Here is a 25,098-nt window from a genome sequence, read left to right as displayed (position 1 = left end):
AGGGAAAGAGAAAATAGACCCTCCCACTTAATACAGGGAAAAGGGGCAGGGGCGGTGGCGGGGCTCCCTGAGGACCACTCGCAGTAGAGGCAGGTCCGCCAATTGTCCGGAGGCGGGCGTTAGAGGCGGGGTGTCGGCCAGGGAAAGGTTCCGGGCGGGACGTACCAACGCGCGCAGGGGAAAGGCTTTCCAAAGGCCAGGACCGCCTTTCCACCTCCGCGCCCAGTGCCGGGGCTGAGAAACTCTTTATCTGGCCCTCGGCCCCCCTTGTGGAGTTCTGGTGTAGCAGGGCTCTCTTTAGCCACAGCCGCCTCCTTAGAGATTCTTCCCCAGCCCCTCCGTCGAGTGGAAGGCCCCGGAAATGGGGGCCAAACAGCACCTGGCCAGCCGGGAGAGCGGCCACTCGCTTACGAACTCCACTACACCCCACGCACATACCCCGACTCTTTTGCCATTATCGTAGCCCTTACCAGCTCTTTAGGCGGCTTCTCCTGGGTTTTCCCAAACAGCCCCATGGCGAACCGAACTCGTCTTGCCCCTTCCGGCTTTCCGTTCCCTGCGCCCAGGCAGGTCACGGGCAGCCGCCTGGGCGGGGCAGGCGATAGGAAAGGAGCCCAGACTCCCAGAGAAGGGAGCGGCCGCAGTGAAGGTGGTGCGCATGCGTCCGACGCAGGCGCAGAATTGGGCTGGGCGGACCTTGGTCAGAAAGATTGTTGCAGTTGCGCACCTTCCGGAAGGGGATTCGTAGATCCTTCCGACGAATTAGGCGTGTTTTAGTGAGGTGTGGAAGTGATTCCTTTGACAGACTACACGTGGTGATTACAGCTGCTTCTGATACTTACACTAAACCTGTATGTTATTGCACAAATCTGTATCTCCACCTAGACGAAGTCCATTTACAACCACTCTTCCTAGGCACATCACATGCGGCAAGCCAGAAATGACCCCTTCTTCCTCCCTCTAGACCTTCTCCTCCCCTGTGTTGTCGCCACCATCACCTAATTCTAACCTGGGCATCATCTTCTCTCCCGCTCTTACCGAGTCCCAAACATGATAACTTTTCAATATGTTTGAACGCCAGCTCTTTTCTTTCGGCCCAGGTGTCACAGTGTTTGTTCACGGCATTGTCATTGCCAACGTGGATGATTCCTACCTGGCATCTGTGTTTGTGTCGTCCTATACGTTACATGGACCATGACCTTAGTCAAATTCTCAAAGGCATCTGTGATTAAAAAGGACTGGACGCATTTTAGCCCGGCAATCTGATTGAACCTATGCAGTGAGCTGATGGTTGCTGTCATTATCAAACGTCTTGGTGAAGAGACCACTCACTTTGCGCCACAACCCCATACTCCATCCCTTGTGGGAATGTAGAATGGTACAACCACTTTGAAAAGGTTTTGGTAATTTCTTAAAATGCTAAACATAAAATACTAAACTTAACGCCATTGCACTGCTAGCTAGTGGAGATAAAGCATACGTCTTTACAAAGACTTGTAAATGGATGTTCATAGCACCTTTATTTGTAATAGCCAAAAACTGGAAATAGCCCAAATGTCCATCAAAAGATTAATGGATAAATCAGTTGTGATAGATCCATGCAATGGAATACTACTCAGCAATAAAAATGAACAAACTATTGATACATGCAACAACATGGATGAATCTCAAAATAATTATGCTGAAAGAAGACAGAAAAAAAGAGTATTTACTGTACGATTACATTTACATAGCATTCTAAAAAATGCAAACTAGTCTATAGTGACAGAAAGTAGCTCAGTGGTTGCTAGAGGACGGGTTAGTTTAGGAAGAAGCAGGAAGGAGAGACTACAGAGACACATGAGGAAGCTTTTGGGGGGTGATGGATATTCTCTTGATTGTGCTGATGGTTTCACAGATGTATACAATGTCAAAGCAAATGGATACTTTAAATATCTGCAGTGTATGTCAATCATACCTCAATAAGTCCTTTTAAAAATAACAGTACAGGTTCATTGTAAAAATTAAAATCCCATTCTTAGTTCCTCAGGGGTAAAGGTCTCAAAGGACCTTATAATTAAATTACTATAATTATAAGGGCACCTGCGTGGCTCAGTGGTTAAGTGTCTGCCCTTGACCCAGGTCATGATCCCTGAGTCCTGGGATCAAGCTCCACATTGGCCTCCCCACTCAGCAGGGAGCCTGTTTCTCTCTCCACCCTTCCCCCTGCTCATGTCCTCTCTTTCTCTCAAATAAATAAATAAAATCTTTAAAAAATTATTATAATTACAGATAGTGTGAACCGTTTGAGATCTTTTCCTTTGGAGAATATGCTTTTATATATTTTACTCAGTTGAGGTCATATAATACATATTGTTTTACAATCTCCTTTTTAAAAAATTTTTACATAGACTTTCACTGATGTTAATATTTATAGCTAAGGGATTCTGTGGCAAGAATGCACCAAATTTTTTAAATCATTTCCCTATTGTATGAGGTCAGGTGGTTTCCAAATTCCCCCTATTAAATAATAAGTATAGACAGAGGTTAAATTTTAAAAATAGTACCAATGTTCTCCATACAGTTTGCACAGTTTTGAACTACTAACAGTGTGTGAGAGCACCCTATTCCCTAAATCCTTGCTAAAATGAATATTATCAATATTTTGCAATTTTACCAATCTGAGGGTATAAAATATTGTTCTTAGTTTTCATTTCTAGGATTACTAGTCTAGATGTGCATCTTTGTGTATATTTATTGGCTATTTGAATTTCTTCTGTGAATTACTTCTTTTATCCTTTGTCCATTTTCCATTGAATTGTTTTCCTTCTTTCCTTTCCTCCTTTTTTTAATGTGAAGGAACCCTTTGAAAATGAGAAATCTGTAGGGGCGCCTGGGTGGCTCAGTCGTTAAGCATCTGCCTTCGGCTCAAGGCCCGATCTCGAAATCCTGGGATCGGGCTCCCTGCTCCGCTGGGAGCCTGCTTCTTCCTCTCCCACTCCCCCTGCTTGTGTTCCCTCTCTTGCTGGCTGTCTCGCTCTCTGTCTGTCAAATAAATAAATAAAATCTTTAAAGAAAAAAAAAAAGAAAATGAGAAACCTGTAGAGATGTTTTTAGGGTTTCCTTCACCATATCCCTCCTCTTCTTTTTCTTTCTTTTTGAATGAACTATAAAGCAGCAATTTTTCATATTAGAAGACACCAAACTTCCAGTTAGTCAACAATATTTATCAAATGCCTACTATGGGTCAGGCATTCTATAGGCTCTAGGAAAAGCACAGTGAACAAAAAAGAACCTCATACAATCTGGTGGGGACAGGTATTAAACAATGGTGATCCATAAAATTAAGTGAATTACTACAAATGTGCAAAATTCTGACTATAAGAAGAACGTGGTGATTAGTGAATCCTCCCTGAAGGTGATATATAAGTGAGCCTTGAAGGGTGAGCCAGCAGAGATATGAGGAGTATCCCGTACAAAAGAAACAGCATGTGCCTAAGAGCCTTCCCACTTTCTGGGTGTGGGATTTGGACCATAGGCCCTTCAATTCCTAAAGCTGCACTTGTTTTAAAGCTGGTTATCAAGGGCAGAGAGGCCAAAGAGAGTGTGGAAGAAGGTTGGATTGGGTGGGTAGAATCTAACTGAAATACAGACCCCATAGCTACTGACAGAGCCCTATAAACACATCAGTGCAGGTTTCCTCAGTGACTGAAAGGGCCTGCGCATCTTCCACACATTTTCCTGGCTCCACCCTCAGAGCGGCATATACTCTATTTGTGTCCTGATATTGCTTTGGCAGTAGACGAAACTGTGGCTGAGCTATAGTTTGTCCTTCATACATGGACCTCAGGAAGCATGCACCCGATCCTCCCACCTGCTAAGACTCACATCTGAGGGGGTGGGAAGAACTAAGTGAGCAGGCATTCTAGCTCTTTGCTCCTGCCAAACACAGCAAGTGTCTAACTGGATCACACTCCCTTGCCATATGTTCACAAAGACGTTTATTCACACACAATTTCAAAGGTTTTATGTGCGTTCTCCTGATCCCTGAAAAATATTATAAATAGATGCATATCCTTCACTTGAAAGGTACTGCAATGCCTGATGCTTTAAATATTTCCCTGAATTTGAAAGGAAAAATAGAAAGGACTGTTTTTCCTCCATTCCCCAGTTTGTCCTTGCTCATTTCTGTAATATTTCCCATCTAAGGGAGCATTGTAGCTCACGACTGCTCCCCATTCACTAGGTAGACTGTTAAATGAAATGCTTTGGGCAAGAAAATCACAACCCAAGTCCTAGCAGAAATTTTGGCCTAATAAAACCAAGATACACTTTGTTTTATACGACAGATGAACTCTGAAAATGTTAGATATAAACTGACCTTTGGAAAATTGAATTCCCTCCCATGCCTTATGTAATAATTTGGGGATGGATTTATCTGAATTTCTGACTAATCTTCAGATCTCAGGGGCTCCTAGCCACAGCTTATGACTTGAGAGAAGGCAAAGAAAGACCTTGAGTCATCTGCCCATTTCCAGCATTCCTCTACCAATCTTATGGTTACCCTGTACTAGTTTCCTAGGACTGCTATACAGAGTACAACAAAACAGGTGGTTTAAAAGAACAAAAATTTATCCTCCCACTGTCCTGGAGACTAGAAATCCAAAATCAAGGTGTCAGCAGAGCCATGCTTCCTCCGAGACTGTGGGTAGAATCCTTCCTCCCCTTTCCCTGGGTTCTGCTGATGGCTGTCAATCATTGGTATTCCTCAGCTTGCAGCTGCATTAGCCCAGTCTCTGCTTCTGTCAAATACATGGTGTTTGTACGAGTCAGCTTGTGCTGCCATAACAAGCTACCATAAATTGGACGGCTTAAACAACAGTAATTTATTTTCTCACAGTTCTGGAGGCTGGAAGTCTGAGATAAGTGTCAGCATGGTCAGGCTCTAGAGAGAGCTCTCTTCCTGATTTGGACTTCTTGCTGCGTTCTCACATGGTAGAAAGAGCGAGCTGTGGTGTCTCTTTCTCTTATAAAGTCCCTACCCTCATAACCTCACCTAAACCTATTATCTCCCAAAGGTTCCATCTCCGAATACCAACACATTGGGGGTTAGGACTTCAACATATGCATTTTGGGGGTGACACAATTCAGTCAATAGCAATGTTCCCTCTGTGTCTCTCTGCCTCTTCTTATAAGCACACCAGTCACATTAAGGGCCCATCCTAATCCACCATAACCTTGTCCTAACTAATTATATCCACAATGATCCTATTTCCAAATAAGATCACATTCTGAGGTACTGGGGGTTAGGACTTCAACATATCTTTTGAAAGGGTACCACTGAAACTACAACGATTCTCATTATATGCGAGTCCTCCACTTTAGAGAAGAGAAAAGGTGATAGAGGATGAAAGGAGACTGGTTAGCTGAACCCTTTCAAAATAAACAGACTTCTATCCTCCACGAGTGGCCCCAAAGTAGGGACAGTTTCCACTTGGAAGGGGTAAGTAGATATCTGAGGTCTGACTCTAGCTTGAAGGATGTACTTTCCCTACGAAATCACAGTAATCACTACAGCCACCACATGTTGCCCTCTAAAGCACTGTTTCCACCGTTAAAACTCTCATGGAAGATTCACATGACCTTTCTTATTTCCACACAGCATAGCAGAGACAAAGCTTGCACTTTGACAAATCCAGCAAAACTTTACTAAAGTGGCCAAAAACAGTATTAGAATATCAGAATTGGAAGAGTAGCATGTGACTCACACATTCAACACGACGTTAGACTGAATATTCTGAAAAACTCACTGCAAACATATAGAGAGTCTTGATAAAATATAACCAGAACTATTTTATGTGCATGGGTGATCTCAAAAAAAGTAAAGGAAATTAGTAATATCCGCCAATAACAGAAACTTAGAACCTTGTTTGTGTGTTTTTAAAAAATTATTTATAGCTTATAGATGGTAAAGTGCACAGCTCTTAAGTGTATGATCTGATGAATTTTTACATATGTATATACCTGTAAGACCACTATGTAGATCAACATTTAAAACATTTCCAAAATCTTAGAAGGCTCTATCATGCCTGTTTCCAGTCAATACCCACCAAAGATAATCATTACTCTGACTTGTATCTCCATAAATTAGTTTTATCTCTTCTTGAATGTCACATAAGTGAACTCAAATAGTATGCTTGGTTTTAATGATTGGGCTGTGGAACAGGAGACAAGCCTTGAAAAGCTGGGAAAGTGGTGAAGCACAACTGAGACCCCCTGAAGATAAGAGCCTTGAAGACTTCATCTTCAGTGAAAGGACAGAATAGGGAGAAAAATCTATCTGCTAACAAAGAGGGCTAAGAAGAAAATGTTTGTTTCAGGCCACATATCTGGTGAAAAAATAAAATTAGAAGGCTTCCTTAAGAAACCGTAATTATGACTGCCTTCCTGTGGGCTTAAATTTATACTACTTCCTTTATGTTGCAAATCCTAGGCCTAGATATTAAATTAAACTGTTCCTAATTTAAACTGTTGAGAACTTTATGGGGACCTGAGATAGGGTGGGGGGAAACCAACTGTTAACTTGTAATTGTATACCTTGCTAAATTATCATTCCAAAATGAGGGCAAAATAAAGACATCTTCAGGAGTAAAAATGACTAACAACAGACGAAAAAAAACCCACAAACTGACAGATCAACATTAAACAAAATTCTAAAGAATGTGCTTTACAAATAATAGTGATAAAAGGAAGGCCTTAGATACAAGAAGAAATAATAAGTTAGTGAAAACTGTAGTCAATCTGAAAAGAGTTGATTGAATAAATGATAATAATATTGAATTTGGGGAGATTAAAAGGGTAAAACTAAGACATTCCACAACAGTAATATGAAAAAATGGGTGGGAAATCATTGGAATTAAAATGATCACAGGCGAATCACACATCTTCCCTTCTTTCCCTGTGGCAGTGAGATACTGAAAACAAGATATACCTTAATATTCCTTGGGAAGGAGTAAAGGTATTGAATAATTTTAGATATTGAGTAAATTTGTTAGAATTTTAAGGATAATCACTAAAAGCAGTACTTCCAAAACAGTAAAGAAAAAAATGGAATTAAGAATATTAATCTAGGGGTGCCTGGGTGGCTCAGTCGGTTAAGGGTCTGCCTCTGGCTCGGGTCATGATCTCATGGTCCTGGGATTGAGCCCTTCACATTGCTCAGCGAGGAGCCTGCTTCTCCTTCTCCCTCTGCCCCTCCTCCCTGTTCGTGCTCTCTCTCTCTCTCTCTCTCTCTAAAATAAATAAATAAAATCTTAAAAACAAAAACAACGGTTTAAAAAAATTCCCTCCTTCTTCCCGAAAGGAAAACCACAGACTGAGAGAAAATATCTGCAATACATATTTGACAAAGGACTTACATCCAGAATATATGAAGAACTCCTATAATTCAATAAAAAAAGACAAACAGCAACCCAATAGAAAAATGGGCAAAAGATTTCACAAAAGAGGTAATTCAGATGGCCAGTAAACATAAGACAAAGGTCTCAGCCTCATTAGTTGTTGGAGAAATGCAAATTATAACTACAAAGTAATATCTCTATACACCCACCAGAATTTCAGAAATCAAAAATTAACATCAAATTTTAGCAAGAATGTAGGACAGCTGGGACTCTCATATACTGTTGGGGAGGATACAAATTGATAAAACTACTTTAGAAAATTGTCAGTGTCTACGAAAACTGAACATAGGTATACTCACTAAGAAATTCTACCCTCAACAAAAACGTGAACCAAAGTCACATACAAGAATGTTCATAGCAGTACTATTTGCAATGGTCAGAAACTGGAAGTAAACTAAATAAATGTCTATTATGACAGAAAAAACTGGTATGTTCAGATGATATAACACTATGCAATAATGAAAATGAATGAAGTACTGCTATAGAGATGAACCTCACAATGTTAAATGAAACTGTACACAAAATACAGAATATTATAGGATTCCATTTACATAACATTCAAGAATAAGCAAAACTACCCCAGGATTTACGAAGTTATTGTAGAGATTAAATTTGGGAAGGATGGTGGAAGTAGTGACAAGGAGGGAACCAAGGAAGATTTCTGGGATGTGACAGTTGCTCTGTTTCTTGATCTGGGTTATGGGTTATGTGAGCGTTGAGTTTGTGAGAAATTAATAACCTGCACATTTAATATTTATATACTTTTATGGAGATGTATTGCCTTTTAGTAAAAACTTTAACTAAATGGAAAAAAGAATGTATTTTCCCTGGATGACTGGAAGTGGTTAAAGAAGGAATAGATGGTGAAGGTACTGTCCATTTGTTCCATCCTTCTCTTGTCCTACTTCTCCTCTTTTTAGCTGGTCAGCAATGTTATGAGGCATCAAAAGCGTTTTCTGATTCCTACCTATGGTTCACCATATAGGAATATTACTTCAGAAACACTAGTCCTGCTCTCAAGACTATGTACTAATTCTCAGATACACAAGCATCTTATAGCTAACAACACATTCTCCTGGACTAAGAAAACTCCAAGCTGTTTGAATTAACTCTAGGTCTCTGATTACCAGATTCTAAATAAAATGCATGTAATTTCCCAGAATGGGCTAATTACATATATTCCTCCTTAGCGTTAAAGGAACATAACTGAATGAATTGCTGTAGTCTTTTTTAGCTGACAGAATAACTATGAAATGAAGGGTCCTTTCTCAAATTTCTATATAACCCAGTCTAGTGCATATCATGCCATAAACTGTCCTTTACCTCTCAACATTTCCACAGTCATGAAAACACAGCAGTCTGTGTACATCTGCTCTGATTCAGTAACAGGAGAGAATATGCTCAGCGGAAGTAGAAGAAAGCTGATCCCATGTCTTCTGTTCCCTGTTTTGGAGATAATTCAGGGTAACTGGATGAGATGGTTGCTGAACTCATGGGGTTGGACTTTAATACCTTACAGTTCACAGGTTTCTTTCTAAATAAAAATCCTGGCTAAATATATGCCATTTTGATGAATAGATGTAGATATCATAATATATTTCAGAGTGGGGTTATATTGGAACTAGCTTTTTTAACAGATGAACTCCTGATTTCATTCTCCTTCCCATGGTGACGTGGGATGTATCCAAATCTGGGTATTCAGCACCTGCTATGGCTATATTGCCAGGTAACTGCATGCTTTTCTGTGGATCCTGGCAGGTAGACGGTTTATAGATTTTTGTAAATGTAGCATGACTTTTGTTAGATGATGAGTGTGCCAATTTATTCATGACAGGGACATCCACAACCTCAATTAAGGCAGAAGACTGGACTAAACAGCCTTTACATTTGCTTCTGATACTCAGATTCTATTATTTTAAACAGGAAAACTGTTAAGAATGACACTTTTTCTTTTTTCCCCTCTCATCAGACAAGATAAAGTGCTTTTAAAGCAAAGCAACATACATCGAGTTTGGTCACAGTCCACCATGTTCAATACTAACAAATAATTTGAACAATACTGCTTTAAAAGCCCAAAATATTGCTGTGTTTGGCAAGAGGGGTCTCTTACCCAAGCCTCTGGCAACAAAGCTGGGAGTCAGCTTGAGGCATTTTGTTCCAGAAACCTACTGTTTTAGCCACCTGACTCAGGAATTAAGTAAAACTAAATGGGGAGCATTTAAACAATAAAAACAAAAGCGGCCCTGAAAATACCAGAATTCTGTTTTGCTGGTCTGAAACCCAACTACTTCGTTTTTGTGAAAGGACTTCACAAAACCCCAAGTAAATTGCCCATGTGGAAATATGTCACCAGACCCTGCTTTATCAACAAATAGATGGTGGTCTCAAAGTACATTCCCAAATGAGAAGAGCTCTTAGAATTTTACCAACGGTAGGGACAGTGACTAAATATACATTGCACACGAACATCATCTTTCTCTTCTACGACTGACAGCATGTTATGGATAATTGGTGAGACGGTCAGGAGTTTATCTTTTGTAAGGGAGGCAAGAAACAAGATTTCTGTCTTTCCCACCCCTTCTCCCTCATGGGTTTTCCAAGAAACAGACACTTTTCACTTTGTTGAAACGTTTTAAAGTTTCAAAACATTTTAAAATTTAATGGTTTTAAAACTATTTTGAATATAATAAGATGGATTTTCCTGACTTCTTGTGCAAATGGTACTGGTAAAATGTTTTTCTGAACGACATAGAATCGTTGTCAGTAGGATAGTGATGTTCTTTCAGGAAATTGACACCATACTTACTGGCCACAAACTACTGTTTTGTATTTGGGTCTTTTTTTTTTTTTCTTAAAACCTTTTACCTCTTACTGGCAAACTACTGTAACTATGACTTCTTTGCCTGCCCTGCCTCTAATAGGCTCCACCTCCTACTTCAAAGTCTCTATCTGTGTAGCTTCTATTCAATAGATTGGGAAGCTAAATCACCAAACTCATTCAAGTTCTATGTAAAGTAAGAATAAATTGTGAGTAAGCATCTGTGTGACTCTCCCTTCATTCAGTAGATGCTTATAAGAAAATACTAAGTGTTCATCAATAGATATATGGATAAAAATATGGTAGATATACCACATTTGTACCACCACATTGTATATACCACGTATATACGATGGAATATTATTCAGCCACAAGAAACAAGGAAATCTTGCCATTAGTGACAACAGGGATGGGTCTTGAGGACATTATGCTAAGTGAAATAAGTCAGACAAAGACAAAAACTACATGATATCACTTATATGTGGAATCTACAAAAAAAGAACAAAAAAGAACAGAAAAGCCAAACTCATAGAAACAGAAAGTAGAATGGTGGTTACCAGGGACTGGAGGGTGGGGGAAATGGGGAGATGCGTGTCAAAGAGCACAGACTTCCAGTTAGAAGATGAGTAAGTTTTGGGGATCTAATGCACAGCATTGTGATTATAGAGAGTGGGTCTTAAATGTTATTACAGGTCGTTTTGTGATGTGATGGAAGTGTTAGCTAATGCCACCATGGTCATCAAACTGCAATATATATATTTATCGAGTCAACACATTGTACACCTTAAACTTACAGAATGTTATGTATCAGTTTTACCTCAATAAAGTTGGAAAAAACAAATTAAAAAAAAAAAAGAAAACAGGTAGTACCTGACCTTTGACATCTATCTGCGTGCCTCTCTACTTTTAAGATTATTTTTGTTATTAAATATGTTATAAATTGTTAGGTATTGTCAATTCTAAGATGGTGTTTTAAAACAGACTGTAAATGAGAATATATTCAAGAACCATTTGTTTAGCATATAATATAAAGAACCTGTTATTCCATCATCACATAAACTAATAGAACTTGACAGTAACAAGCATGCAATTTATCATTAACATAAGGGATTATGTAATTTTAACAAAAGACTATTCCTATTGTCTTTTCCACAAATGCACTTATTTCTAAGTGAAAATATGATAGAAAGAGACTTGAACAAGATAGAATCTTATCCAGAGGTTTTAAAAAAGCCACCACAGCTTTCACTGGCTGACATAATCTTTTAAAAAAATATTTGAATACCTTTAGTTAGAGCAAACACACTGTTGCCCCCACCACTCCTACGCAAACTCTGTTTCACTGGGCCCTGAAGACATTCAGATTTGAAAGCTGTGTCCTAGTCACATCTTTAACTATCTTGGTTGTCCTGAATTTCGATCACCTATTAAGTGGTGATTCCTTCTTGTCTACCTGTTGCACAGGGATATTATTAAGTAAAATGCTCTATTATATATGAACCAATAAAAACTTTGGGCGAGAAGATGGCACAAAAAATTAAGCAGGGATTGCCTAAATTGGTCATTAATCAGTATACTTAAATTTTGGCCACAAGAACAAGAATAGAATGACTAAAACATAGATGATTCAAAATGTCATTTTAACAATTAAATTTCCATTCTTCTCTAAATTTTAATCAAATTCAATAGTGAAAAGGACCCAACACTTCACCTCTGCTATCTTTTGTCCCTTGGATAGTTTTTACGTAATAATAATATATATATATATTATACATATATATATATAATATGTTAAGGATACAACAGTAGATTATAGCATTACTCCTGCCCTCAGGGATCTCTTATCCTTAAAGACTTACACAAAAACATGAGAGAAGACTGTAGAAAAACTGAGCAGAACACAATCACGTATCCTACTATTACAGCTAACCAGAGTTCAGTAACTATAAAGCCCACATACTTGGAAAATTTAGTTCATTAAATTCAATAGGTTGCTCTACGAATTCAAACTTTCTTTTAAACACAGTACAAGTTTAGAGTCTGTCAACCTTGAATATTTCCTTCAATTCTCCACCTCCAGGAAAATCTGACAAAAGCATTATTTGCTATGCTTAACAATTAAGGGATGAGTCAAGCTTCCCTGGAGATCTGATCCTCTGGCAATTATTTCCTCCCCAACTTCATTGTCTTATCTTTACTGCATGTCTAACATTCGAAATGTGTGTCTATTTTATGCCCTGCACTGTGGATATTTAGATGAGTACTGCATAGGTGATACCTTCAAGTTCACCCAAAAGAGGTACCTGCAGAGTTTTAATACAGTGCAGTCAAGTATGACAGATGTATGCAAGGTATCAGCGGGATGTAAGAAGGGCACATATCAAGAAAGGGCAAGGCATCACTAATGTTAGAAGAAGGGCACATATCAATCTGCTCCATGGTTGGGGATAGTAAATTTGATCACTTACTTGAGTAAGATGACAGCTGCCTGAACTTTCAGTATAAAGTTATATTTGTCTCTTTATAAATCTGGTGGGGAAGGAAAAGATAGGTGGGAAGGTGTAGAATTTCTGGATAAAGTGGGATCTAGCCAGACAAACCAGAGAAGAAATGAGAACACTAGGGAGAGGTGAGAGCAAAGCACCAAGCTGAGAAAAACTAGAGCCTGGGCCTGGAGAGACAAGCAGTCCAGAGTGTGATGATGTCTCTACGAAGTCAGGCAGGAAGATTGTGAAGGGCCTTGAAAGCTGGTTTTAAGGAGATTGGTTTATCTTCTAGGGTGGTAACCTCCAAAGTGTGATGTGCCCTAGGATACTGGAGAAATTTTAATTATTTTAAAATGTCTACATTTTTGTGTACATTTCATAATGGGATAATATTATAGGTCTATGACCCATTAACTGAAATCAGGACCCTAAGAGAAGGACTGGGGGTAGAGGAGACAATGAAAAGGTCTTTTACTAGGTACTGAAAAGCACCCAGCAGAAGCTGTTCAGCAGATGGCTGAATATAAAAGTGGAGATCTGGGGAGGGGCCTTTGTCTGGACATGTAAAACATGAAAGAGCCATGGACCAATGGCAGAACTCTGGGAAACACTAACATTTACAATAACTTGATTGCCTTTTTTCAAAAGGAAATTTAAAAGCATAAGGAGCAGTGTTTGTATTTTTATTTAAAAATTGAAAAGAGCTCCCAAATATTAATAGCTGGCCCTTAATATTTCCATTAAATGAAAATGAGGCTGTCTACCATAAAGAAAACAAAAAAGGTTTCTGCTAGTAACCCAGCAGTAATTCAGAGTAAGAAAATACTTTTGAGGAGCAGTAAAGAAAAGATTTTAAAAGCGCACCATGAAACTCAGAACTGATCACAGTGCTGGGCCAGGGGAAATACAAAGTGAGCCTGGAACACCTTGTGTCAGAAAGCGAGCGTTTCAAGATTGAAAGGGACATATCAATAGCACAGAAGAGTTGGCCTAGAGAGGCTCCCACTTACCAAATTTGGGATGATTCGGAAATCAAAAATAATAACGAATTTTAACACATTGAATATAAAAAGAAACTAAGTCCAGTAATAGTCAAAGCATGTAAGAAAAATGGAAAAATAGCTATTCTTCACACACACACACACACACACACACACACACAAATGCCAGCTAAAAAATGTAGAACGAAGGATGCAATTAGAAAATCCCCATGTTATGGGGCACCTGGGTGGCTCAGTCAGTTGAGCATCCGACTCTTGTTTCAGCTCAGGTCATGATCTCAGGGTCGTGGGATTGAGTCCTGAGTCAGGCTCTACGCTCAGCAGGGGGTCTGCCTGAGATTCTCTCTCCCCCTCTGCCCCTCATAACCCCCCCAACCCCCTCCCCCGCACTTGCTCTCTAAAATAAATCAATCAATCTTAAAAAAAAAAAAATCCCCATGGTACAACTCCTATTTAATAACTGATTTAGACCAATAATCACCAGTGGATGTTAAAACCATTGGGTTACTAACGTAACACTGAATGTTAACTATACTAGAATTAAAATTTTTAAAAAAGTTGGATATTCACATAGCCTCTCAGGTTCCCTCTTAAGTGAAAAGTATCTTACAATGGAAAGATATCACTTTAAACAAATTTAGCTTCACCAATGATGGGACAAACCAATACAAAGTGTCTACTGATGTTATACTAAATGGGAGGTACATATCATCCATAATGTAGAACATTCTATTAGCCAACTAGCCTGTACTCTCCAAAAATTTATCTGGAAAGACATAAAAAAAAAAAAAAAAAAAAAAAGGCAGGGAACTGCTCTAGAGAAAAGGATGAAAGGAAGGCCAAACACAATGCATGAACCTTGCCTGAGGTTTACAATAAAAATCAGATAAAAACATATAAAGATATAAAGGATATTTTGGGAGCAAGAGGGAAGTAGGGATTGTATATTAAATATTACTGAATCAACGTTAATAAATTTCTTGGGTATGATAATGGTATGGTGATTATGTAAAAAGAAGTTCTTGTTCTTGGGAGATACATGGTGATATATTCAGTAGTAAAGCAGCATCAGGATGACTAAAATTTATTTTCAAAGGGATCAGCAACAAACAAACAAAACACCAGAGAAAAGAAAGAAAAATGATAAATATACACATAGAGAAGATAAAGCAAAGGTAACAAAATATAAACACTTGGTGAATTAGAGAAACGGATGCTCACTGTACTGCTTCCAATTTTTCTGTAGTCTTATAATTTTTCAAAATCAAAGTCAGGAAAAACATAAGTAATCAATGTGTGGCTAATATGCTATAGTTGATTTTACTTACATGAATAGACTACTCACAAATGACTCAATACTTAAAAAAAAAAAAAAAGAGCCCACCATGAAATTCCTTCCCATCAAAGCTAACCAAGCTAAGAGGCTGACTAATGTCACCTTTGGCTAGTATCAGCAACATAATTTATCTTTTTGTTTTTCCTCATGAATCAAGGATCACGTCTGACTTACCTGTGAAATTCAAACCAGCAAAACACCTATAGCATTCAGCCACCTCATCAAAAACAAGTTAACATTGGAAAAGCTGTAATCTTCTGGTTTTAAAATAATTTATTTCATAGGTCTGTTTTAATTTCATGTCTCAGAGCATACATTATTTAACCAAGAGGTGCTGGACAGAGATTGTAAAAAGGGAGGAAACATTTAGGATAAGAAACCGCCTCAATTCCATTAGAATTTGATCCTACCTTGTAAAGTCTTGCTAGGATAAATTTCTATCATACTTCTTTTGTGCTTACAAAAAACATTAACTTCTGAATTTCCAATGTTGTAAATAAAAATTTTTACAATTAAGTATGCATTCAATTGACACACAAGGCAACCAAGTAATTGTCATCAACATTAGCATAATGTGTATTTCCTGTCACTGCACTAACATTAAACTAAACTTCAAACCACAAAAACATTGTGACTAACATTAAAAAGGCAAGCTGTAAGATACTCAAAGCTTATAAAGGACAAATTGCACATGGTTAAGATGGGACATCATTTGACAAGGGCTGGTGGTGTGCATATGGCTGCTTTTTTTTATAAGAAGGCCACCGGCAAACAGGGCAACAGTGTCGGCCGCCAGCCAACCACATCACGATGCAATTCTGATGGAACACATGACCACAAGGCAACCCCATTAGCAAACATCCATTTTCAAAATTCTCTAGGCAAACAACACATTCAGTACAGTGCAGCATATCAGCAGGCCAAGTTAACCAATCAGGTTCCATATCTTCATTAGCATTATATGATCCATATGACCTCCCCTTCCTTTCATATGGGCCGGTCTGACAATATTTATTGGCACATGAACAAGCCTCAGCATCACAGTGACTTGCTCTTCCTGGAGAATTGTGAACTATGCTTTGTTTATCTTCAAATACTTCCTTTTCACTGCTAAAAGTGTCTGTGCTCTCGCTGTCTGAGTCATTTTCAGTATCTTGAGAACCCTCCGACATTTCCTCTTCAGACTGGACTCCAAGACATTTAAATCGCCACATTGGCAAATTTTTTATGTAATCAGTTGGTATCAGAGGGTGAAGCCAAAGGTCAGGGAAAGCTAACCGCTCCAAGAATAAGTCAGGGTCTTCGTCCCAATCAGATTCTACAGGAAAGTTCTGAAAAGAAGCAATCGGGTGGAAGAGGTAGCTGGTGTACCAGTCCCACAGACTTGATAACCATTCTAAGTTATTGGCATTGACTTCATCATTGTTGTTGTTGCGCCGTCTCTTCTTCTCAAAGTAATCGATTAGTAAACCATGTCCAAGGTACGTACTGAGAAACAGGGCCGGGTGTGAAGAATAGAACATCCAGTCTGCCCTTACCCATGAAGCCAGTGTGGTTGTATTGGAATATCGCAACAATTTTAAGCTATATTCATAAAAGCTATCTAGGTAAGGGAGCTGTAAAAAGCCCAACACAGGTAGCCAGGAAATAATTAATAGAGAATTATATGTCCCTAAAGTGCTTATGAGAACCACAAATCGCTTTATGGTTGCTCCTTGTGTGATAAATAAGTCCATCCAAGCCATGAGATTAACTAGAACCAAGCTCAAAACAAACAGATCATTTACTTCAGGTTGCAATGAGCGCAAAAATGAATCCATGGCCTGAAGGGATATAAATTCACCTGTGTGGTTTCCGTATCTGTAAATTCCTTCAGGAGTTCTAAGAATGTATGATGGCATGTTATATACACCAATATCTGTCATGTAACTCTTGTTGTCCCAATTTTCCACATTAACAAAAATAAACTCAACTCTTCCGGTAAACTTTATACTTAGTGCAGAGAAGAAAGCTGGGGGTTGGTCAAGGTTTGCAAACAGGTATATTTTTACCCAATATTGATCACTTTTATTCCACTCTTCTTTCAAACGTTCAGGATTATAAATGGTTTTGATCCGAGAAGCTGCGTGAGCAGTTATCCACTTAAAAATGTGCTCTACTTCAATTTTGCGTCCACTATATTCTTTAAGCATGACTTTCCCTTTAGAAGTGCTTGTTTGTGGGACAGACATAATGAGTGTGGATCGTACCCAGCCTCTTCTCCTGCAGTATCTGTAACAGAGTAAACTGAAGTCAAAGGTAGGCCCGTGGATGAGCCAGCTTGCTCATCCTCACTGTTGCACAATTTGTTTCTCCCTAACAAATTTCTTTGGCACTGAAAGATACTCTCTCCCCAAAACCAAATAACCTCCAAATAATCAAAAGCAGTACCAATACCTGGCAGTCATACAAGAACAAAAGCAAGCTCTCTTTTTGTAGTTTTGTTTCATATTTGTGGTTTGTTTGTTTGTTTTTTAAAAGAAAAGGCTTTAGTCAAGGAAATTAGCAAAACTTCAGCATCTATTATGTACCTACAACTTCATTATGTGCTTATAAGATCCAAAAGAAAATAGGAAAATAATTCCTGCTCACAAGGAATTTAAAATCCTATTAAGGAAACAAAACAGAAGTATAAAACCATATATATTCAATTACTAAAGAACGTAAAAGAAGTTCAAAAAGGGGCGCGCCTGGGTGGCTCAGTTGTTAAGCGTCTGTCTTCGGCCCAGAGCGTGATCCCAGGGTCCCGGGATTGAGTCCCACATCGGGCTCCCTGCTCCACTGGGAGCCTGCTTCTTCCTCTCCCACTCTCTCTGCTTGTGTTCCCTCTCTCGCTGGCTGTCTCTCTCTCTCTCTCAAAATAAATAAATAAAATCTTTAAAAAAAAAAAGTTCAAAAAGGGGAATATCACTGAGAGTTTGAATGGTGAAGATTTCACAAAGGTTTGGGAACTGAATGAGGTCTTGAAGGTGGTTAGATTCAGATGGGCGAAGAGAGAATAGATTATCCTACATGCCGAGTCCCAGACTTGAATGCAAGCCCCTTGAAGACAGGAGCCATGCTGTACCCAAGCACCCACCCAATACCTGATGCACACAGGCATGGTTACAAAGTAATCCATACAAAAGCTCACCCAAGAAAGTGCAAGTCCCATACTTTTTTTGTATTCTTTCATCTCTTTAATGAAGATCATGAAGAGGGGTATTTAATACAGATGAAACAAAGTAAGTTTTCAGATTAAGAAGAGATTCTGTTAGAGGATAAGTTAAGTATAGAAGAATTTAACTAAAATTAAATCATTTGTTTAGATTTTTTAAAAGAGATTTTATTTACTTGAGAGAGTAAGAGCGAGAGAGAGCATGAGCAGGGTGAGGGGCAGAGGGTGAAGCAGGCTCTCCGCTGAGCAGGGAGCCTGATGCGGGGCTTGATCCCAGGACCCTGGGATCATGACCCGAGCTGAAGGAAGATGCTTAACCAATTGAGCCACCCAGGTGCCCCCATTTGTTTAGATTTAATCAGTGTGGTCATGACTCCAATCCTTTTGGAGATGGACAAAATCTTGCTATATTATTTGTGACATCACTCTCCCCCTAAAAAACTAGATGAGAAATGAAAGGAAATACTGAAAAATAAAAACAGTTGTTATATGACAGAGAAGAAGTTGTAAGTGCAACATTTCCCTTATTTTTTAAAGTACTTTTTTTCCCAAAATCCTACCATGTGGAGTTTTGTGATATGTAAATTTACCTCAATAAAGTTGGAAAAAAGAAAATCTACCATGCAGGTGTATTTTGTTTGTTACAGATTTGTAAATGGATGGTAATACATGTTCAATTTCTTATTTTGCTATTTAAAATATTGATATAAAAATCATAAAATCATAAGTGTTATGTGTTATGCTTTACTTAGTAAACATGGATTATATGTGTTTATGTGTGTGTGTGTGTGTATATATATATATATATATATATATATTTTAAGTTTTATTTATTTTAAGTAATCTCTACACCCAACGTGGGGCTTGAACTCATGATCCCAAGATCAAGAGTTGCATGCTCCTCTGACTGAGCCAGCCAGGTGCCCCAGCATGGATATTTTATTTAAATAAGCACACTACACATTTATATGATCAGATTGAAAGTCTCAACATAGCTCATATGGTTTTATAATGATAATACAATTAGTTGTATCTCAGGAATTTTGTGATATAACTTCAGATAAATGAAGATCACATGTTATGTCATAAAGACAAGGTTAGTAATGACTCTGAGAAACTATCTGGGTGACTCAGAATCACAGACCATGATTCAGTTTCTTGTTGAGTTGATTTGCTTCCTTAACAGTTCAGATTCCACTAATATCAATATCGCTTTAAGTGAAATGTTTGAGAATTATGAATTCCTAAAAAGAAAATATCTTCTATCCCTTAACACTGTATTTGTATAATGCAAAGTAATAATTCATTGACATGAATTCTATTTTTACCCTCCACCCCCAAAAGCAACAAGTCAAATAGATAATTGCCTTATTTACATCTTAAATAACTTTAAGTAGCTTTAATTTTTAAATTTCATATGATACTTGTGATAACACATTTCTACTCTTGGTCATTCTTTTTATCTTTCTATAACTACCTCAGAGAATATTGGCTTCTGAGTTGTGCCATAAATTAAATGCCAATCTTTCTGACAGAAAACCTTATCATGTAAAACAGGCAAAGAAGGTCTTAGTAAATACGTTTCTTCATGTAAGAAAACAAATGTATCATGTGCTTTCTTTTCAGTTCAGTTAGGTGATAGCTTTAAGGTTTAACCTTCCAGATTGACAATACCACAAAAATAACCTCTAGTTCTTAAAGTAAACCTTTTGAGATCTGTTAGAGAATTTGAAGACTAAAAGTGATAGAAAACATGGTTAGTGAGTTTGTTACTCCAGTTTCTTGTGTGACATTCAGTACTTAAAAAAGAAACCTTAGTATTTCTGTTTATGTAATGTGGTTTCTTCAGATGAGGTCACTGGCCTCCTTGGCCTTCCAGGCTTGCTCTCCAATATTCCCTTCACTCTCCCTTCTTTGCTTATTCCACGGGCCCTCTACCCTTTTACTCTCACCATTAGCCCTCCTGACCTACTTGCCACTCAGCTCCTGCAATTCCAATGTTCTCCATCTGCTCTTTACTATCCCCCATCTCTCCAATCCCTCAAACACACCCCACCTTGTTTTCTACTTTCTCAAAGAAAAGAGAATAGACCTAGCGGAGGGCTTTTAGCCCTGTAAGCTATATTGCTTGGTTGGGGAATGAGAGAAATTAGGGCCAGGCAAGCTGAGTACACAGGGAAAGAAATTAAAACTGCTGCCAATTCATCAAAAACTATTAATCAAGCACCTGTGTAACAGTGTGCTAAACATTATAATTAGCTTTCAGTTCAAACAGGCTTCTGATATCACTGTCTTCATTAGTTAAGACAATTCTGGTCAGAACTCAAATTCTAAGAATTGCCTAATCAACTCACCTGGGGTCACTGGAACAATTAAAAGTGCCTGTTCGTATTCCAAATCTTGACACCTTTTTCACCATTTTCTCCCAGTGGATTTTACCAACCAAGGGACTTCTGTCATTTGCTATGACCTGTTCACCCAGAAAAAAAAAAAAAAAGAAACTTTAATTACCTAAAATGAAGTCAAACCAACCACTTATTATCTATAATACATCTTCATCTTTTGCAAAAAAATTCTGTTCCCAGTTATATCATCATTGCAATTCTCATAGAAGGAACAACTGTCCTTCTATGAGAAAACACTGAATACAATGCACTAAGCTTCCACACTCGATGGCAGTTACATTGAGGGGGAATCAAAACCATATAAAAAAAGTAGCCACATTCTCCACCCTGTAGGCCTATTCTCTAGAAATAAGTCACTCAGGAAGAAAATAGCCTTTGGAGGCATTTCTCTGCTCCAAAAATTTTAAACAATAATGCAAATAAAGTTTACTAGAAATTATCACATGTGGGTTCAATGAGTTCAAATTTCACCTTTTTAAAGTATAATTATGGAGCCAAGAGTCAAACATACGTTTTCTATTAACCTATGCTTTAACTAAACCAATACTACTACTTCTATGGCTTTTTCTTAACAATCATGAAAAGGTTCTAACATACAAAAAAAAATTACCATAATGAATTCTACACTCTTGAACTTCTACTTCAAATCTGCAAATAGCTTTCAAACACAATTAAGATTGGGAGAAGTAAAAGATTTTTTTAAAAAGAAGGAAAAAGGAAAAACTGTAAGTTAACCTTCAAAATCTGCCATGGCTTCTTAGCCTTTCTAATTGTTAACACGTTTTCCTTTTATTCCCTGATCTTTCTGCTTTGAATGAAGGCAGGACTTCAACAGACATACCAGTAAAAAACAAAATTATATGTTAAAAACAAAAACACAAAAACTAAATGGGAACTTAAAGGAAAGCCAAAATGTTTAAAGTCTTCACGAAACCATCTGTTTGATTTATTTTAAACCAAGGGTATATAGACAAAGTTTATTTTCACAAAGGCTATGTAACTGATGTTATCTAATTCAAAATTACAACACAATACTCTGGGGTCCTTTCTGGGAGGAAGGGCCATTTTCATGTTCACAAAGCCTCCAGGAAATGAAATCCCAGGTGTGTGTGAAATGAGTGCCAATATAAACCCCTGGGAGAGACAAGAGAAGTATAGCTACCTTATTGTGACCTCTCTGCTGGGAAACCTAACAAATTTCAAGAGCATTTGGTGTTGACAAGTGACTTGAAATTCACTTTATGTCCACTAACCCTTGCCATATACCATTGCTACTATCATCCCCACATCCCCCACATACATGCTATACATAACATTTTGTAGTAACTGACGCTTCATAAATACACAAACACATACACAATTTAGAGCATTAAACAAATGGTTTTGATGTGGTTTTTGGTGAAAAGAGGCCTTATTGAGGGAGAAATGAGTTATTTATTCCAATACTCAGATGGTGGAGGTAACCAGGAAGAGGGCAATCTGAGGACATGAAAGCTCTTTCTGAGGAGGTTCAAGCCAGTTACGTTACCCACTGAGTCCCTAGCTCTCATTTTTCCATGGTCCAAAAGGGTTGGATATATTTTATCTGAATAATCAGGAAGAAAAAGCAGGGCAGGCATTTCTTTTCTTTTTCCTCCTACCACTCAAGAGTCAATATGGTAGTTCTTCTTTCCATCAAGTAACCAAGGAAATCTTGAACTTATTTTTCAGATTACTGAGAAGGTTTAAGAAGTCTCTGTGCAATCATACCACCATACTCCCTACTTTTTAAAAGAACTCTTAAAGAACTTTTCACTCCCATTTCCTGATCGAGGCTGCAAATAACCCAAACATTTCAGGTCAGTTTATAATGACATTGCATCAAGGGGTAAATTAAGAGGTTGTTTTAATCAATGTAAGGTATGGCCCTAAGACTAGGGGCATCTTTCAGTGAATATCCTGACCACTTACAGGTATCTTTCAGACTTACATGAACTCCAATGCTAGGAAAGAAAGTAGGAATGAGAGGGGGTCGTTAGCAGGCACTGCTGGTTACAGCACAGACAACACAAGCTTGTGATCAGAGGTAGGAACATCCGAGCAGGTACAGGAAAATGTTTAACCCCAGGGCCTTATTTACTCAGCAAGAGTAAATGCTTTTGAAGTGTTTAATGATCCCTAACACAGAGAGGCACACAAAAATGAAAACTCCCCTAGGCATTCACTGCATGAAAGCATTTTATTTGACTCTGAAGTTATATTTACACAATTAGAAATTGCTCTGTTCAATGCCCTATATAGTTCTATTATTCAACTTAAGGCTTAGCATAAATTAAATTTTGTAGAGGCTGAATTAAACCACCACTAAAAATTTTAATATTTTCACAAAATAACCCAACTGGCTGAGTCACATGGCACAATCAAATACTCTAAGCCTATTACTACTGTGTCACGCCAGTAAGAGTTCCCAACTTACAGCTCATATCCAAAAGTATGCACGATGATTCTGAGTGGCACTCACAATGCTGGTCTTATTAAAAGCAGAGACATATTCCTCGGCAGTTCAGGAAAGATGTTGTGTTCTCTGTGGGGAATATTTTCAGAGACTAGAAAAAAAACTAGATGAAAGTATAGCCCGAGTTCCAAGTCTGGAACAGAGTTGGCAGTATAAGCTGGAAGTGAAGGAATCTTTCCCTCCCCCTTCCCTGGGTATCTGCCTCTCTAACTGGCATCCCTACACTTGCTCACCATTGCATTTCCTGCAGCTAGTCTAGTGCCTAATTCATTTGGGTACTCATTAAATATTTATGTTGAACTAAACTATTTCAGCTTTTTACAGCTTAATAACTTCATTCTTCTACTTCTGACTATACAAGTTCTCTAAAGCCACCAAGTTTTTGGAATCTAAGTCTCTTCTCTAGCAACCTATCATCTGGAATATTTTCTGGACAAACATTAGCATAAATAGTACTTGCTATGCAATTGCATATTAATGTTCTCGACTCCAGTCAGACATAAGGACTTTCAATTCAACGAATTTAAAAATACACTTTTTCCAGAAAAAAAAACTACCACAATTTTCCTAGGTTCCACTTCACTGTTGTTTAGGATCTCTCGAGATGCTAGCACCATCAAGGGCCATCTAACTCAGCTGAAAGATAATCATATACTAAGATTTTTACTGGTCTACACATTTTAGTAAACTAAACCATAAGCTATCTTAAGGCACAGACTATAGATTATTCATATTTGTGCCCTCAGTGCTAATCCCAGGGTTCAGCTGGCACACATTAGATTTCAACAAATATTTGTTAGATGGTTAGACAAATGGATGAAACCAGTGGTTTGCTGGTAGATGTTTAACAACTAGCTCTCCAAAAGAAAAAGGAACTTATTTCTATTACTTGCTGATTTTCTTGGTATAAATACTACTATATGGTGATTTCAAGTTACCAACGTGTTGTCTCTAAACATGGAGTTGGGAAGAGATGTTAACAATCACCCTTCATGAAGCAGTATGAGCTGACTCCAGCACACCAGGCACGGAACTGTGTTGGATAGTGTGTGACGCTAAGCGCCCATATTTTCTGATGTCAACCTTGCATAGTTCAGTTAAACTTACAAAGAAAAACTGGACCTCAGGTTATTGTCTATTCCCTTCCACATGTATTATACGTGTTACATTGGTATAAGAAAAAAACCATATACTTCTGCCTAATTTTTAAAGGTGGGTTTTAATACTAATCAGAACATCTGCCATATAAATCTAGGCTAAATTAAATAACAAAACTCCATAGAACAGGAGTGCTGGGCTATGATATTTTCTGCATCTCTCAGTATTTCATTTTTTAAAAAAAATTTTATTTATTTATTTATCAGAGAAAGAGAGAGAGGGAGAGAGACAAAGCACAAGCAGGGGGAGCAGCAGCAGAGGGAGAAGCAGGCTCCCCCCTGAGCAAGGAGCCCAATGCGGGACTCGATCCCAGGACCCTAGGATCATGACCTGAAACGAAGGCAGATGCCTAACCAGCTGAGCCACCCACGTGTCCCCCAATATTTCATTATTAATGGGGAGTTTCTACTTTTAAAATCATAGACCAACTTAAATAACTATATGCAAATTGTATAAAATCATTAGAAGTGAGGACAAGTGATTGACAGAAACAAAATTCAATGGCATTTAATTATTTCTTTGGTACCCCCACTAGCTTTCTTTATGAGTAAACAGAAATAAAAGTTTTTCACCAGGAGAAAATAAACAATAAAATGGCCTGCCATGTATTTCATCTTTAGAGTAGTGTCAAGAAAGGAAGAAATAGGTTAGAATCTCCCTGGACAAAACTATTATCTAGAACAATGCTAAACAAGTTTTAAGACAGCTATTAACTCTTTTTAGCCAAACAGGAAATATAATAACATAATACTTCAGTAAATATTG

At 38.1% G+C, this 25,098-nt stretch overlaps 1 protein-coding gene across 6 annotated transcripts in view; it reads right to left on the bottom strand.

The window, feature by feature from the left end:
- Positions 1 to 25,098, bottom strand: part of RNF103 (ring finger protein 103) — an 87,336-nt gene that overhangs the window by 54,800 nt on the left and 7,438 nt on the right. For 2 of the 6 annotated variants that reach the window (XM_008700091.2, XM_040623226.1), the window contains 2 exons: positions 20,631 to 20,746; positions 15,336 to 17,351 (listed from right to left, as the gene is read on the bottom strand). The exons of 1 other annotated variant lie outside the window; for it this stretch is intronic. In XM_008700091.2, the coding sequence (XP_008698313.1) occupies positions 15,776 to 17,351; positions 20,631 to 20,746 (1,692 nt within the window). In that variant the 3' untranslated portion in view covers positions 15,336 to 15,775. Of the gene's footprint in view, positions 1 to 470; positions 682 to 15,335; positions 17,352 to 20,630; positions 20,747 to 23,136; positions 23,564 to 25,098 lie in introns of those variants that run through there. 3 more of the 6 variants (XM_008700092.2, XM_008700093.2, XM_008700094.2) reach the window with 3 other exon arrangements.

The sequence above is a fragment of the Ursus maritimus genome, unplaced genomic scaffold, assembly GCF_017311325.1.
Source record: "Ursus maritimus isolate PB19 unplaced genomic scaffold, ASM1731132v1 scaffold_6, whole genome shotgun sequence".
Taxonomy (NCBI): Eukaryota; Metazoa; Chordata; class Mammalia; order Carnivora; family Ursidae; genus Ursus; species Ursus maritimus.
This window is presented reverse-complemented; position numbering and strand designations above follow the sequence as displayed.